A 16,770-nucleotide genomic window follows, 5' to 3' on the forward strand; every position below is an offset into this window, starting at 1 on the left:
AAATAATAATATCACTTAATCTTGTACAACCCCTTCTGATAACGTTTTCTATTAATACTGTCAGAAAGTGAAAAAGAGATCTGTGTAATTATACATCAGATCATCAACCCACTCGTGGGCTTAGCTATGTAAGAACATCTGGATTTGTTTCTCTACCCCTAATCAGAGTTTCTGGCACTGCTTTTGAACCCACCTGATGAACCAAATCAACCAAGAAGTATCGAAAACAAGATCGATATCAATTTGTGGACATGAATGACTAAGTAACCATTAATTTAACCACTCGTTTGGCACAAACTTAATCTTTTACACATAAGAAGAAGAACCCAGCCACAATGGGATAAAGACAATTGACATACTATTGCAAATGATCTGCAAGACCACCAAGCCAGGACAAGAGGCTTTTACACTACAAAAACGAGCCCATCATATGCAAACGACATGCAAAAAAATACCAACAAAGGAAGTCGATCTCCTGGACGTAGAAATGAGAGGACTAAGAGCAAGAACCCACCTGCCTTGTTTGGACCGCAGGATGGGGCACGACGTTGATTTATGAAACTTCTTAAGACAAAAAGAAAGTCCTTCCAGTACTTGTTTATCAATTAATACTTAATTCCATTAACCATATACAAATTAATGGAAATTATAGCACTTTAAAAAGGAACCAAAGAGCTCATTAAAAGTATTATTATTTCTTCTTCTTTTTAATGGTTGGTTGCTGTAAAATATCTTTTAAATATTACTTTGGACCAGAAAGATCTCGACAACAGAAATGCCAAATTCACGTGTTAATGTTTAAGTACAGCAGAAATTTGTTACCATTACGTGACTTCTTCTTATTACTATATCGTTATTATATATATATATCGTGTCAACTTATAAATGTAAAAGAAAACAATTTATTTGACTGCGAAGGAAACACGTACGTATGCATCCCACAACCTTGGAATCGCCTACAGTAATAAACAAAGAACAGCGGAATTAAAATTATTAAAAAAAAAAAGACACATAAATATTTAAAGCATTATCCTATTAAGATAAGATCCGTTTGCCAGGTCATACATCTATCCATCAACCTTCCTCTATCTCATTTAAACCATGCTGACCTAGAGAAACCTCCAAAGTCTACACCCAATAATAACAATAATATACTACAAGTCAATAAAATCCCCACCAAGTTCCAGCATCTCACTCTTTTTTTTCTTTTTTCTTTTTTCTTTTCCTCACTGTAAGAATTCAAACCCATATGCCCATAATAATATAACTTTTTGTAGTCGAATAAATTTCGACTGAAAATTACGTGATCGGGATAGCGGAGAAAGATGGGGGGGGACCTCGGATTGGATCGCCCTGCATACCGGAACGCAGGAGTTTCCTGCAGCCAGCGAATCAGGAGCTGCCAAGAGGAGACGCGTCTCGCGGGGGGAATTATTGAGGGGGACGCCGTGGCGAAGAGGCTACGAAGCCACCATTCGCCGGATTGGAGACGGGAGAGAGGTCTCGATCCGTCGCCGTCTTCGGTGGGTCCCGCGAGAAATCTGAAGCGAGGTAAGAGCAGCCAATGGGAGTCGAGAGGAACGGATGGCCTTCCTGGGCGCAGCCAATGGGGTTCCAGATAAGGCCAATGGGTGGGTCCGAGCGGTACTGTACTAGCTTCCCTGGCAGAATAAAAGTGCAAGGGTCCCCTTCTCGACGCCCACCATCTCAAAAGCGCAATCTGTGGGTCACCACGCATCTCTCCTCTCCTTTCTATACATATAAAATCAATTCACGATATTTCTCCGCATTGGTTTTCCTACTCTTTGCTTCTTAATTAGAATTATTGTATATTGTTGTATACCATGAGCAACGTAGAGAAGGAGAAGTCTGCGGCGGCAGCGGTGGGCGGGAAGACCGCGCGAGCTTGCGACGGTTGCCTCCGCCGCCGGGCGAGGTGGTACTGTGCCGCGGACGACGCCTTTCTTTGCCAGAATTGCGACGCCTCCGTCCACTCCGCCAACCCCCTCGCACGCCGCCATGAGCGCCTTCGTCTTCGATTGGCCTCGCCGGCTCCCCCGTCCCTTTCAGTTGCTAAGCCGGAGGAGTTGGTCCCGGCGTGGTTCAAGCGCAAGGCGAGGACGCCGCGCGCGCACCACCACCTCAAGTCTATGCGGCGGATGGTCGTGCCGGAGCTGACGGAGTCCGACGAGACCAACGAGGAGGAGGAGGAGGAGGAGGAGGAGGAGGAGGAGGAGGAGGGGGAGGAGGAGGAGGAGGGGCAGCTCCTCTACCGCGTCCCGGTGTTTGTTCCCGCCTTGGCCGAGTTCTGCTCGCCACCGCCGTCGCTCCAAGACTCGAATTGCTCGAAAGGTAGCGAGGCCGAGGAGTCGAAGCCGGCCGTCCTCTCGCCGTCGCACTTCACCTCCGGTTCCAACACCACCATCACCACAAGCAGCGACCCCGGCGGCCTCGCTGGATTCGGCCCGTCCGACGCTGAGCTGAAGGAGTTCGCCGATAACATGGAGACGCTACTCGGGCACGGGCTCGATGACGTCAGCACTCAGGAGGACTCGTTCTGCATGCAGACCCTCGGGCTCATGGACTCGGCCGGATTCGGAGCCGGCGCGGCCGGCGAGATGCTGGACATAGACTTCGAGTGCGGCTCGCGGATAGTCGTGGAGGAAGGCGAGGAGGAGCAAAAGATCACCGCGGCATCAGATTCGGAGCAGAGATTTATACTAAATTTGGACTACGAGGCGATCCTCGCGACGTGGGAAAGCTCGCCGTGGACTGACGGCGAGCGGCCGCAGCTCAGGCTCGACTCTTTCTGGTCCGATTGCATGGTAAATTTCTATAAAAACCCAACCTTTTCCTTCTATTAATCTTTTCCTTGGTAAACATTATAGCTAACAAAGATACTTCTTAATTACGTGGGTGTAGGGAATTTGGATGGGAGGAGGAGGAGGAGGAGGGCAAAGGGAGGAGGTGGGAGTAACAAGAATGAGGATGGATGGAGGAAGAGAAGCGAGAGTGTCGAGGTACAGGGAGAAGAGAAGAACGAGGTTGTTTTCGAAAAAGATACGCTACGAGGTGCGTAAATTGAATGCAGAGAAGAGGCCAAGAATGAAGGGTCGATTTGTTAAAAGGGCGCCATTTGCTGCTGCGGCTAACACTGGAGCTGCTGTTTATCTCAGTTGAGGAGGTTATTAATTAAGCCATTAAAGGCTTAATTAATTACTCCTCATATCAAACTCGTCGAATTATCCTTTTCTTTTTCTTCTTTTTTACCCTCCTTACCTTTTTTTTTCCATCAACGTTTCTCTGATGGTTGCTGAGGTAGGGGGCTTCTCTCAGTGCTTGCTAAATGGGAAGAATATCGATTATCTTTGTATCTTTCGGCCTCTAATTAGGAGGTAATTGTGAAGTTGCTTTACATTTACATGACTACGTGGATTAGAGATACAGATTAGTATGAAAAAAAACTCAATATTTTGACATTAATTGTAGCTAATCAAGTGGGTATTTTCAGCATCCTCAATGAATTGTGAGTTTTTAATTTTCATCCTTTTTTTTTTAAAAAAAAAAGAGTGTAACAAAATGCCCTGTTTCATTGAAAATAAAAAGGTGTAGGTAATCATGACTGTCGGAATTTATTGAAGGCATATATACAAACTATAATGCTATCATGTTTGTTTTAATTAGATTGTGTTTACTCTCCTAGATTGGAGTATAATTAGTCAAAGGGGAGGGATATTATTACGGTAAGGCCAAAAAAATGTAATATGAAAAAGAGAAGCTCAAAAGTGAAACTGAGAGCAGTGATGTGGGGGTGATCCGGTGATAGAATAGAAATGGTAACTCAATAGACAACAGTAATGGGTAATGGCCCATCTGAGAGGTTCTTATAAAGGCCCAAAAGTATATTGGGCCACTAATATGCCATTCGAGTGCTTTGTTCGCCGTTTGAACAAAGTATTATTCATCCTCACTATTGATCCATTTTTCATACGTTAAAATCCATATATATATATATATATATATATATATATATATTCAACGAATAGAATTATATTTAAAGCACAATTTACTAATTACATAAATAAAAATAAAAATTTATATATCTTAAATTAATATTCAACTAAATACATATAAATATTAATAAGATATTATTATATCTCAATAAAAACTCCTATTACGATCAAGTTCGATGGTACAATAATTTAGAAGAGAAGATCAACAGAACAATAATTTAATAACACATTGTTTGAAGTCTAGACTAGACATATCAAAATTTGATCGAAACTAAGTGTCTCGACATTAGAAGATGATTGATTGTTAATTTACTATATATATATCTAACTTTTGGGTCGTCAAATAATAAAATAAAATAAATACCAACCCATGTTACCCATCTCATCCAACACCTTTTCCATTCCCTTTTTCCCCTCGGCATAAGAAAAGTTTTGTGAAGGGAGGAGCGTATAGCCGTATTTGCCGATTCAGAAAAGGAAAAAAAGAAAAGAAAAAGAAAAGAAAAGAAGAAAAAAATAAACTTCTGTAAAGCACATCGCATCGCTTTGCTTCCGATCGAGTTCATCTTTCTCCTCTCTCCGCTTCACCTTTTCTACTCCCCCCTTTTATTTATTTTTATTTATTTTTATTTATTTTTTCATTTTTCCTCTTTGTTTTTTAGGTTCGATGTCCATCCGTATTCGACTGCAAAAGTATCCCCTCATCCCGCGCACCGCAAATTCCCCGATCGCTCGCGTCGCCCAGACCAACACGTGTCTCGCGCAGCCTCTCACCTGAGTGGGCCCCTCAGCATATATCAACGTGTCAGTACCCGATTCGGAAATAAATCTGTACGCCGTTCGGGATCGGCAGTGGTAAACCTATCCCCGGGTTAAAGAGGACACCGAGTGGATACACCGAATGCGCTATCGGTTTTCTTTATTCTATAATTATAAATATATTCCCTTTTCCTCTTCTCGACCTTCTCCGCTTTTAGAGAAGTCGAAACCCTCGAAGAGAGATATAGAAGAGAAAGAGAGAGAGAGAGAGAGGTTCCCTGCAGAAGAGAGGAGAGACAGAGATGAAGATTTCGGTGAAGACCCTAAAGGGATCTAGCTTCGAGATCGAAGCGAAGCCCGAGGACTCGGTAATCCCTTCTTCGATCTCTTGGATCTGTACTTCTTTCTCTTTGTCCCCTCCTCGATCGTTAGAATATTACTTTGTTTTATTTGTTTATGTGATTCTTCTGTTTATAATGCGTCCCCGCGAACTAGGGTTTGCGGCTAATCTTGAGGAATTGATGTTAGATTTCGTCTGAAGAGTTTGGTGTGATATGATGTCTTGGGGTTTAGATTGGTTTCTGTCTCGCTGTCATTTTATTGTTTGAGGGATTTTAAGTTTTAGGGCAGATAGGTGGAGCTCATTTGCAGGAATTTTTAGTCCTGTATGGATCGATACGATGGAAAATATTTGGTTTTAGCAACAAATCTCAACTATGGATTGATGGATGAGTTAGATTGATGCGTGGAAACCACAAGCATTGCCAGGAGGGAGCCACCTAAGAAAGTAAATGAAGTTAAGTCTGAAACATAGAGAAGACAGTGTAACATTCTCTCTTCCATTGAATCTGATGTGTTCAGGATGCGGTCCAAGCCATAGCTAGATGGAACAGAAGGTCTAAAAACCCTGTTATATTTTATTTATTTTTTTTAAAACTCATTTGACGATGACCAAGTAACGTGATTGACATTTTGATAGGAGATAACAATGAGGAAACCCTGGATTGCAATCTTCTTCTTTACTTCATTTGCAATTTCAAGGATAGTTAATTTAGTAGCTAAAGATAGTGAGTAGAGGTCAAATCTTTTACAAACAGATAGCTTCAGTTTCAAATGTGTTGCCTAAATCCAAGGCACTTACTTATCCTGTATTTGGCCTTGGTCTTGTCTTTGATTGATCTGATTAATTTGCTATCTATCGCTACCTGGGTTGTGCTCCAGTGACATGTTCTTGGAGTGAGTCATTTAGGATACTCTTTCTTGGGTTAGCTCCTATAATGACTTCTTATCTGGATGTGGATCTCAATATCTAGCATGATTAATTTTTGAAATTTTGGTAGTTTGATACCAAAGCCATTGAAAATTGAAAAACAAAAAGTGGAATAATAATAGTAGATCAAGCCTTGGTTTGGAAGTTTTAAACAAAATACTAAACAATGTCACTAACAATATATACATAGAGTTTAGTTGACTTGACTATGACTATAGATTAAGCATATGCGTCATCTTTTAAAATTTGTTTCATGTTTCATATTAGTCTCACATTGGAAAGTCAAGAAAAAGTGAAAGAGTTTACATAGACTATTGAGCTCTCACCTAATAGCTTAAGATTTTGGTTGAATTGGGTTCTAAGATTTGTATCAAACCCTGTTTTACTTGACTAAGATTCTCATATCTCCCAACAATTGGTATTAGAGCCGATGGTTCAATAATCTTTGACCATAGTTGCAATGTGGTGCGACTGATCGAGAGCTAAAAGGCCTTGGTTTGGGCTTGGCACGCATAATTGGTGTGCAAGTTCGGTTAGCAAAGGTCTTAGTTTAGGACAAGAATGCATACAACTCTAATGAGTGGGTTCATGGTGACTCATGAAGAATGGTTAAAAGGGCACGAAAGCGTTGGATTCTTGAGGCTAGTGAATAATTGAAAAGGAAATTGGTTACAACACTTGGTTGAGACTAGTAGATTGGACTTGAGAGAGAATAGTTAATATTGTCTCACATGTGGAAGGGGATATTGTTGAGTATCACATCTGAGGGTTTTAGTCTTGCATCGAAAAATCAGAAAAAAGGGAAAGGATTTACATAGACTCTTGGGACTTTACTGAATAGCTTAAGCTTTTGTGTTGAGTTAGATTTTAAGGTTTGTATTAAATCCTATTTCGCTTGGTCTAGAGTTTCGCTATCTCTCAACATTAATATGTGGTGTCTTAAATTTCAATCAATGAAGCACGGATATGGACAACTAGGATTCAAAAAATGTGCTAAACAGTGAAGTGGTATTATTTTTGTCCCACATATCAACTAGGATCTTATACACCACCGAATAAAAGAGGGACTCCTCGCTTTCCGTCTTTTGTTTATGTCTAAAAATGATTGTTTTAACCTGTACAATTATTGCATCTCACATCTCATATGTCAGATGCACACAAGGTGTGTTGGTATCTGCAAATTTCAACATGTTATAAATAGGCTTTGTGAAAGCAAGTATATAGTCAATATTATCCCACCAAAGATCATCAAGAGTTTTTTTTTTTAAACAAATGGTGTCTTGCCCAAATCATCCTCTTTGTAAGAACTCCGTCTATCTCTAATCACCATTGATTGAATGTTTTGTTTGATCGTCCTGAATCTCATCAACATTATAATTATTGAGCAAAGCAGGTATAAGTAACAAGCATCTTCAAGTTCACAAGTTTATTAAAGATGGCCAATCTCATTGAATGTTGTACAATAAAATTCTTAATGCACATCACATCTCTTGCCAGTTTTGAAATTCAGCTTCATTCATCAAAAACAATTTGATTCGACTCAGTATTCTTTGCTGCACATATATTTTTCAAAGTAAGGTTAAGAATATGAAGTTATGAACAACACATTAAGTGCAAAAAATATTTGAAAATTAATGAAGTATTATCCATGTTGCCTTGCAAACAGAAGCATTGTCAATTACCACTTGAATTACATTTTGAGGCCCCACTTCTTCAATGACATTACTAATCAAAATAGAAATAAAAAATTTGTCCTCCTTGTACCCTCGTTCACAATTAATAGCTTTAAAAAACATAGTCACTCTCAATTATAGCCAAAAAATTTATGAGAGGCCTTCTCTATGCATCACTCCATCCATCACATATAATATTAAGCCTTTTTATTCCCCATGTGCTCTTGATAGGTTCTAACAATTGCTGAACATTTGTTTTTGTTTTGTTGAAGGAGAGTAGTTCTCAATATATTGTATCCATGAAGTAAATAACTTGAAAGTGAATTATTTGCTATAAATGAAAAGGCCCTAACATAATAGGGTTCCTCGCTAAATGAAAAGACAACCCTGCTGAGTAAAATATTCTTGTAATCTCACAGTGCAATTGGTTACGAGCATTGGAGTTAAATTTCTTTTCAATAGCTGTTATTACTCTTCTTCTTTTTGGTTCTCCCTCTCGTGATGTTCTTGCTATATCAAATCCTGGATATGCAAAGGAACTACTAAATTATGAAGTTTGGACACTTTTTGGCAAAGGAAGTTGCTTAGGCATTGCATTTTTTATTCTCAACTCAGCCTCCTCTACAGCTCTTTTCATTTTTATCATGTGTTGATCATTCACTTTCCGATAAGTCCTAATTCCATGTCCAGTTAGTCTCATCAAATGTGTTTTTATCCTATAGTATGAGCTCTTATAAATTTGTTGATAGTAATTGCATTAGAAATTTAAATTGCCTTCACCTTTTCCCAATTTTTTTAAGTTAGTTATATACTTCCACAATGGAGCACTTCCATCCACATTATTGGAATTTTCACTAGCTTTGCTAGATTTCAAAATTTGATTATTCATTTTTTCCGGTCATTACATTCACTATAATATTAAAAATAAAATGATTAACAAAATAAGTGTCATCCATTAAATGCATTTACTGTTTAAATATAAATAAATAAAATTAATGTCACCCACTAGATCATGACAATTACTATTTTAATAAATTAATTACACTGTTTAAATTACTAAATTGCACCAGATCATGTCAATCACTAACTTGTAGTGTTTAAAACACTGAATAAAACTATCTATAATTAAATTTTACTCACCGCTATGCTGTATAAAAAAAAATGCATCCACCCACTAATCAAAATAAAAACTCACCTAACCCCCACCCACTCCTCAACTTAGCTAGAGAGAGAGAGTAATTGAGAGAGCGAGAGAGATATACCTTAGCGAGAGTGCGAAGCATTATTGTTGGGAAAGGAGGAGCTCGTCTTTGATTTGGGGTTTTTTTTCGGTCTTTAGGGTTTGAGTTTTGGGGTTTTTGTTTAACATGCTATTGGGTTTGGGAAAGAAAAAAACCATTACTCTAAACCCGTTAACTTGTAAGTGTTCGTCGGTGTGTCTGTAATTTTTTTTTTAAATTATTGGATACTTGGCGGCGTATCCGCCACGGTGTTTGTGTCCCTGGTGTGTCGGACTTGGCCACGACATCCTTTTTGCCGCGTCGGTGCTTTGAATATTTTTATCCAATTTTGTGGGTCCAACTTGAGTAAATCTGAAATCTAAGGCAGATTATCTGTTGTACCATATAAGTACTATGTAGCATCTTCGTGATTGTAATTGGGAATAGTCAACTTCTCTTATTTGTTTTTCTGTTTTTTGTTTGGCTACATAAACTATTTTCTTATACTCTGGGCTGTAGGAAGTGCTTGTGGGATCAAGATTGAGCTGAACTGCTGAGGTCATTAGTTATGAATGTTCTGGTTTGAAAGAACATATAGCCTTGATATTGTCAGGAATAATAGATCTTACCTTATACTGAATTACTGATCTCCCCCTGGACTGTCTTTTTGCATGTATATGAAGAAAATTGTTATCATATTGAAAGAAAGCTTAGAAAGGGCATCAGTTTTCAGATGTTGACATGTCCAAAAGGATATGATGTTACATCCATTACAAAAACTTTTAGCTTCTAGTCATAATAGACGAGTTCCTGACAATAACTTGCGGCTGATTTAGCTTTAAAAATGTTGGCATCAAAAAAATTGTTGGATCAGGAAGGTCTTTGCAGTCTATTCAAGAGCACTGCACGCGTGAGACCACCATCCATCTTCTTATTGGTAACTGAAGGTGCTACAGATTGCTTTATGCAATACTTTATTTTCAAAATAACTGGCATGAGATTTCCCTTCAAATCCTGAATTTTACCTTTTTGAGCATACTCTTTCTGTTGAAACTTTCTAGATGGAATAGTCCAGTGACCTGGAATTCATTGATTCTCGGTCAACTTAGACTCTCCCTTCTCAACGTCTCATTGAGTTTCATTGATGTGCAATGATCAGTAAAGAATATGTTTGTTTTTGTTTATATATGGCATTTAAAATCTTTTGGTAGTAAAGGAAAACTGTATATGTTGGCTAAATGGTTATTCTCTGTTCATTGTCTTATTGTATGAATACTGTAACTTTATTTGTATCGGATGTGCAGGTTGCTGATGTGAAAAAGAACATTGAGAGTACTCAAGGGCAGAGTGTCTATCCTGCCGATCAGCAGATGCTCATATATCAAGGGAAAATTCTCAAGGATGACACAACCTTGGATGAGAACAAAGTTGCAGAGAATAGTTTTATCGTGATAATGTTGTCAAAGGTATAGTTATGTTATTTGTTGTAGTATACAAACTGCATTAAGTAATTCATGTTCATGCTAATCTAGACATATCTATTATTTACTGGATGCATCTAAAGATAGCTAACCGCTGCTAGTTAATGCGAACACTTGCACCAGCTAGTGATAACTATACTATATTAGTTGCTTCTCATGCAAACTCATTTGCTTAGAAAACAAAATAGTTGTATCAACTAGGATCTTACGAGATGTGAGAATGTATTGAGTTCGACTGATTCATTGAGAAACCAGTTTATTCGTATATTGTTGTCTTCTGCTTAGTATAATCGGTGCATTAATCAACTGAAAGATAATAAAACTGATATTTTCAATCTGTGTTGATGGATCTTGTTGAATTGGTGTTATTATCTCGATACCTCCACGAATTGAGCAGAACGATCCATTCTTGCGTGGTGCTAATCCTCAGCAACTAAAAGTGTGCATGTTTTGGGGCTGATCTGTCTGCCATAAGGCTCATCTGATCCGTCATTAGTATTGTACCAGCAATAGCCTGCCAACTGGGGGCATGCATTGGTGGGGTTGACCTTGGTTAAGTGAACTATTTCATGTTGAATTATTGTTAGCAGCAGCTACCTATGTAATCATGCTTTTTATTGACTGAATTAGTTTATGTCAAATTATTGTTACTTATTAGTAGCAGCAGACCATATTTTCATGCTTTTGACAGTAACTTTCGGCATAAACTTTTGATGTTTTGTTAGTGTAATGTTGGTAACTGTTTTGTAGAGCAAGGGCTCATCGAGTGGAGCTTCTACTGCTACAAAGGCACCTGCAGCTCAGGTAAACAGCAACCCAAAATGATCCATGTTTAACTGTTGTTATCCTTTTCAGTTCATATGCTTTCTTTGCTGGCTTTATATTCAAGACCTTTGAGTGCTTTAGAATGGAAGCACTTCTGTCAATATTTTAAGTGGCCTTTATATATCTTCTGGATTTACGTTTGAGTCAATCTATTTGGTTCTTTGATAAGTCCTTACAGATGTTCGTGTCCTGTTTTTGTAGGCTACACCTACTAATACAGTTGCCCCTGTCCCTCCAACTCCAGAACCAGCTCCTTCTCCAGCACCTGCCACAACTTTGGCATCGTGAGCCATCTTTAATATCCTTAATCTTTATATCACCTCAGTGCATTGTTAATTGTCATTTACTGTTTATTGTAACAGGATACCTGCCAATGCACCTACTCCAACTGCCACAGCTGCCCCAGCTCCTGCAGTTACTGTGGCGTAAGTGTCCTACATTTTTGTTTTTAACTGTTAATTACCGTCGCATCCTGTTTCTCTAAATAGAGTTATGTTATAAGATTTTCTGCGGCAGTTAGTCTTACACATTTTTAGTAGCACAATTTCATCAGCGCCTAGCTGGTTTGTTCTTTTTGCATTATGGATATGTGATGCAAAATGTGCACTTTATATAGTCTTTTTTATGATGTTAATTTCTTTGTATTTTCATATGAATTAGGTGGTTGAGATCAGTTTACCTAATTACTATGTTGTTGCAAGTCAGATATGCTGGTTGTCTTGTTTTGGTCATCCTAATCCCATTTCCTATAAAATCAGATATTTGTTTTCTGTTGCCTAGGCGAACAACTATGTTTGGTTCATACCTCCAAAGAATGTAATTAGCTTTCCAATTTGTATCTTTTGTTATTATGCATTTGAAGCTCAGTTCAATAATACCTTTTTAATTTTTTTGAACCAAGAAGGATAGGTTGTGTTTTGAAATGCATTAGATTATCCATCTATTTCATTGATGCTGATATTTTCCTTTTGTTATACGCATTGATGCTGATATTTTCCTTTTATTATGTGCTAGTCTTGTAGCCGACATTAAATAGTTAGGACTAAAGGCTTGGTTTTTGTTGTTGTATATGTGGTAATTGTGAAATTTCCTTGTTTTTTATCACAGTTTGGATGGTATATATCTTCCTAACATTGTTGACTTTTATTTCAATATTTCATGTATTTCTTTTGTATAGCTTCTGCAAGGTGGACAAACAATGTTACTTAATTTCTTTACCATTGTTCTAATTTGATGCAGTAATGAATTTGATGTATACGGTCAAGCTGCGTCAAACCTTGTCGCTGGAAGCAACTTAGAGCAAACAATACAACAGATTCTTGACATGGGTGGAGGAACCTGGGAGAGGGACACTGTTGTCCGTGCTTTACGTGCTGCATACAATAACCCTGAGAGGGCTGTTGAATATTTGTACTCTGTAAGAATCAATTTTCTGTTTTCCTTCTTTTAAATTCTGCACTGATCTTTCTTGTTGAGTGGGGATCGAAAAGTGATGCAAGCACCTCATATATTTGGCTAATAGATGCATTCCTATATTTTCTCCAGAGGCAGCATCTACATTATCCTTATCGTAGTTTGGTCAGACAATTTGTACATGAGCAAGTGACTCTTTTGCCACACCTTTTAGGTTATGCATTTGTCAATATCTTTAGATTACTTATTGATTGCTTCTGAATTATGATTCTGATTTTGGGTCAGTGGTGGTCTCTCTTTATTTTTATTTACCATAAATTTTAGGATTTCCAGGCATTATGCCTAATCAGTTTAGGAAAGTGTCATGGAAGATTTTTCCTTTCTTGGGGCTCCCATATATAATGTCATCACAGTATGCAGCTATGCTGCTTCAGGTTTCAGGCTACCAGGTAGGGTTACATTGTGGAGATTCATACAGAAAATTGGGTTTTTTTTTAAGCTCACATGGCAGTATATTTGTGAGAGATCACTTTGGGAGAATCACTGTGTGGAAATTCAGTAGCCCATACGATAATTCTTCTGTGGGATTACTCTTCGTTATCTATTTGGGTTATCTATACCTTAGAGATGAAGACAATTGCTCACTCACTTTTTTCCCGTTCTCTAGACTATTTCCTGTGTCTCAAGGAAGTAGAGCTCCTTTTGACCTATACCCTGGAGATGTGCCAACTTTACTAATTACACATTCCTTTTCTTATGTTTGTGTGATTTTCTAGACTTGATAGATGACATGTTCTTTCTGGATATTATCTATACTTCCCCTTCACTTTGTTAGACAGAGAGAATATGTAGTAGTATGGTCTATATTCTATAATCTACAAGTGATAATCTGGAGAGTTGATGATAAGGAGTTTTATGGGTCAGAGTCAATTGGGTTTTACCTTGTCCATTCAATCAGTTGAGACTAGTTTGCTATAGCTATTAGGGGGAATATTGTCTATTAAAATTTTTAAAAAAATTGCTGCTGGGAGGATGTTATTTAGTCTGACAACAAGGCTTACCACCAGGCCAGCTGTTAGTGCTGTTTTGAGATGGAAAAATCTTTTAGTAACTGGGATAAGGAGATTGCAGTAGCCTTATATTAGTTTTATCTCACATGATTTTTTTGTGCTTGGAATAATTGCTTCAATTTCTTGGATGTTTTCAGTTTATGCATGAAATATTCAGTTTTATTTGAATTGCATGAACTCTTTTCCTTTTTGACTTCTTGCTCCCATAGTTGTCTAAGGACAACTTCATAATAGTTGGAACTCATGAGATATATTTCATTTATCACCTGATATGTATTAAGTAGTTTTACCTTTTTTTTCCTAAAAGGAAAGGACTGAAAGGTTAGTAGTTCTTTTGTTATCCAGTCATTAGATTACACATTGTATGCATTTGTGATGTGTGTGGACTAATCATTTTTGACATGAATTCCTTTTTAATCTCTAATAGGGTATTCCTGATAACACGGAAGTCGCTCCTGTGGCTCGAGCACCTACAACTGGCCAACCAGCCAATCCTTCAATTCCAGCCCCAGAACAAGTTCAGCCTGCAGTTCCATCAACTGGGCCTAATGCCAATCCCCTGGACCTTTTTCCTCAGGTATGTGCTGTAGAACATACTAACCCAACATATACAGAAGAAATACTTATTTATCTGTGACCAATTCCCTTTCGCCACTTTCTACAGGGCCTTCCAAATGTTGGATCCAATGCTGGAGCAGGTGCTGGCAACCTTGATATCTTTCGTAATAGTCCACAGGTACTTGAACTCTTTCTCTTTTTGAAATAGAATTAGCTATAAAAAAGATTAGTAATTGCTCTACACATATTCACACTATATTCATTCCTTCAGTTTCGGGCCTTGCTGGCTTTGGTACAGGCTAACCCTCAAATCCTACAGGTCTTTTCTTGTTTCTTGGTCTATGATTTTGATTGGGTGTTATCACTTGATTCTCCTGTAGTTCTATGATGGGCCTCTCTAATCTTTGTCTCATTTAATTGACAGCCTATGCTTCAAGAGTTGGGAAAACAAAACCCACAGCTTTTGCGGTTGATTCAGGAAAATCAAGCTGAATTTCTTCGTTTAATCAATGAACCTGCTGCTGAGGGAGCAGAGGGGTAAGAAATATATATATATATATATATATATATATATATGTGTGTGTGTGTGTGTGTGTGTGTGTGTGTGTGTGTGTGTGTGTGTGTGTGTGTGTGTGTGTGTGTGTATCATATGCGTGCATGTGCTTATCAGAGTACTAATTTAACTTATGATTTTGTACCTTATGTCAACCAGAAATATATTAGGTCAGTTAGCTGCAGCAATGCCACAAACAGTGCAAGTTACTCCAGAGGAGCGAGAAGCTATTGAGCGTGTAAGTTTGTCATTCTATTATCATTTTTTTTCAGAAGCGCAATGCATTAATTTTGATTCAAATGGAAATTAGAGGCTAAACTCATTTTAGCTATACTCCTTGTTTGTTTGTTTTTTACTTGTCTGTTTGCTCTTTTTAGTCAATAGTTAATTTGTATTCCTCTTTTCTCCTGAAATTCTCGTGTATTGCTTTTTTCCTTATATCGTTGCATCAATGGCAGCTTGAAGCTATGGGCTTTGACCGGGCACTTGTTTTGGAGGTGTTCTTTGCATGCAACAAGAATGAGGAATTGGCTGCAAACTATCTTTTGGACCACAGTGATGAATTCGAAGATTAACTAGTCACATGAGGTGGTTTGGCATCTTTGGGTCACATGTTGATTCATAGCACAGCAGTGTGGACTGTCAATATTAGCTTGGAGTACTCTGTCTAGATAAAAGTGTTTGTTAGTCAGTGGTCTTTTAGTTCATTTTGTCGGTCTCCTTTCCTGTTTGAGATTTATCCTTTAGCTGCATCTATATATAAATGTAACGAAGTTGTAATTGTTTATAAGGATGAATCATGGGTTATTTTACCAGCGAAACAGGAACATGTGCATCATTTCACCTAACCTTACCTCATGCTTGAACCAATAAAGTTTAGCCCATTTGTTTCTCCTTTTTCTATTGCGGTTCACAATATATCTAAAGTGAAAGTGGTCTTGCTTCTCTCCTAGATGGGATGGTATTTTTCTCTCTCCTCAGCTTGTTGCCTTTTGTTCTCTCCTTTTGTTTCGTGAGGGGAACAAACTTCTTCATAGGATTATTCATTGATAGCATGCTCCAAGCTGTGTCATCAGCTTATTTCCAATTTCTTACAGGTATACTCTCATTTGGACCTTGCAAATTTTTATTATCTGTATAGGCAGATATCGTTTTCTATGAAACATACTGCTTCTAGAAACTGTTTGCATATGTGTTTTGATCGACTCCTTGGTAGAAGATGGGTGTCGAGCTCTCTCGGTGAGCACTTATTTTTTTACTTTTTACTGGGCCATGATGCATGATTTGATTTGTTGGTTGATCAAATAAGGACGAACCAAATCTTGGTTCCGTCCTTGTCTTGGTTGAAAATAATAGGACTTGGTGGCAGGTCACGTATCAGTCATGGGAGCCGTCGGTCGTGAAATTGTAATACAAAAGAAAGACACAAGATGCCATATTGGTCTCCATCGTTGTCATGAAATTAGACATTTGATTTGCCTAGGGGGTTTCTTCCAAAAGAAAAAGGAAAAGGGAGGTTGCCCAGAAGAGGTACCTAACCTAAAGCTAGTAAAATGAAAACCGATGTGAAAGGTGAGTGGATCTACCAGTCTCATTCGGCAATCAAAGGTCGGCTATAATATTTAATCTTTGGCAGCGTAAGCGTGCAGCTATGAGAAACTGTTGAGGGTCACACACTCACATGACTATAGTTGCTTGAGATAAATTATTTCTCTTGAACATGGATGGCATGGATACCACTTGTAATATTTGAAAAGAACCCCAATTAACTACACCTAATTTTTTTTAAGAAAAAAAACACTATCAGAATAGAAAGTTAATTGTGTTACCAATCATTCTATCTTCTGGGACAGCTCTGGAATGATTTTTATATTGTGGGTGGCAAAAGTGGGAGCTGGGTCAACATTATCCTCTGTATTTACCATGAATCCAAAA

At 38.2% G+C, this 16,770-nt stretch overlaps 2 protein-coding genes across 2 annotated transcripts; both read left to right on the top strand.

Moving 5' to 3' along the window:
- The first annotated feature begins 1,702 nt into the window (after nucleotides 1-1,702).
- LOC140760636 (zinc finger protein CONSTANS-LIKE 16-like) lies at nucleotides 1,703-3,421 on the top strand. The gene is made up of 2 exons (XM_073097671.1): nucleotides 1,703-2,825; nucleotides 2,923-3,421. The coding sequence occupies exons 1-2, from the start codon at nucleotides 1,845-1,847 to the stop codon at nucleotides 3,178-3,180; spliced, it is 1,239 nt and encodes a 412-aa protein (XP_072953772.1). The 5' UTR covers nucleotides 1,703-1,844; the 3' UTR covers nucleotides 3,181-3,421.
- A 1,543-nt stretch (nucleotides 3,422-4,964) lies between these two features.
- LOC140760543 (ubiquitin receptor RAD23d-like) lies at nucleotides 4,965-15,731 on the top strand. Its single transcript, XM_073097544.1, has 12 exons — nucleotides 4,965-5,140; nucleotides 10,240-10,401; nucleotides 11,167-11,220; nucleotides 11,443-11,525; nucleotides 11,604-11,666; nucleotides 12,481-12,658; nucleotides 14,152-14,301; nucleotides 14,389-14,460; nucleotides 14,554-14,601; nucleotides 14,707-14,819; nucleotides 14,995-15,073; nucleotides 15,294-15,731. The coding sequence occupies exons 1-12, from the start codon at nucleotides 5,075-5,077 to the stop codon at nucleotides 15,408-15,410; spliced, it is 1,185 nt and encodes a 394-aa protein (XP_072953645.1). The 5' UTR covers nucleotides 4,965-5,074; the 3' UTR covers nucleotides 15,411-15,731.
- The last annotated feature ends 1,039 nt before the right edge of the window (nucleotides 15,732-16,770 follow it).

This window comes from Typha angustifolia, chromosome 5 (assembly GCF_048772165.1).
Source record: "Typha angustifolia cultivar Huaian chromosome 5, ASM4877216v1, whole genome shotgun sequence".
Lineage (NCBI taxonomy): Eukaryota > Viridiplantae > Streptophyta > Magnoliopsida > Poales > Typhaceae > Typha > Typha angustifolia.

Excerpts from the sequence above, each read along its gene's own strand:
- LOC140760543 (XM_073097544.1), top strand. The coding sequence starts at position 5,075 with ATGAAGATTTCGGTGAAGACCCTAAAGGGATCTAGCTTCGAGATCGAA. Across the intron at positions 5,141-10,239 it reads AAGCGAAGCCCGAGGACTCG|GTTGCTGATGTGAAAAAGAA; the intron begins GTAATCCCTTCT and ends TCGGATGTGCAG. Across the intron at positions 10,402-11,166 it reads TCGTGATAATGTTGTCAAAG|AGCAAGGGCTCATCGAGTGG; the intron begins GTATAGTTATGT and ends ACTGTTTTGTAG.
- LOC140760636 (XM_073097671.1), top strand. The coding sequence starts at position 1,845 with ATGAGCAACGTAGAGAAGGAGAAGTCTGCGGCGGCAGCGGTGGGCGGG. Across the intron at positions 2,826-2,922 it reads CTTTCTGGTCCGATTGCATG|GGAATTTGGATGGGAGGAGG; the intron begins GTAAATTTCTAT and ends ACGTGGGTGTAG.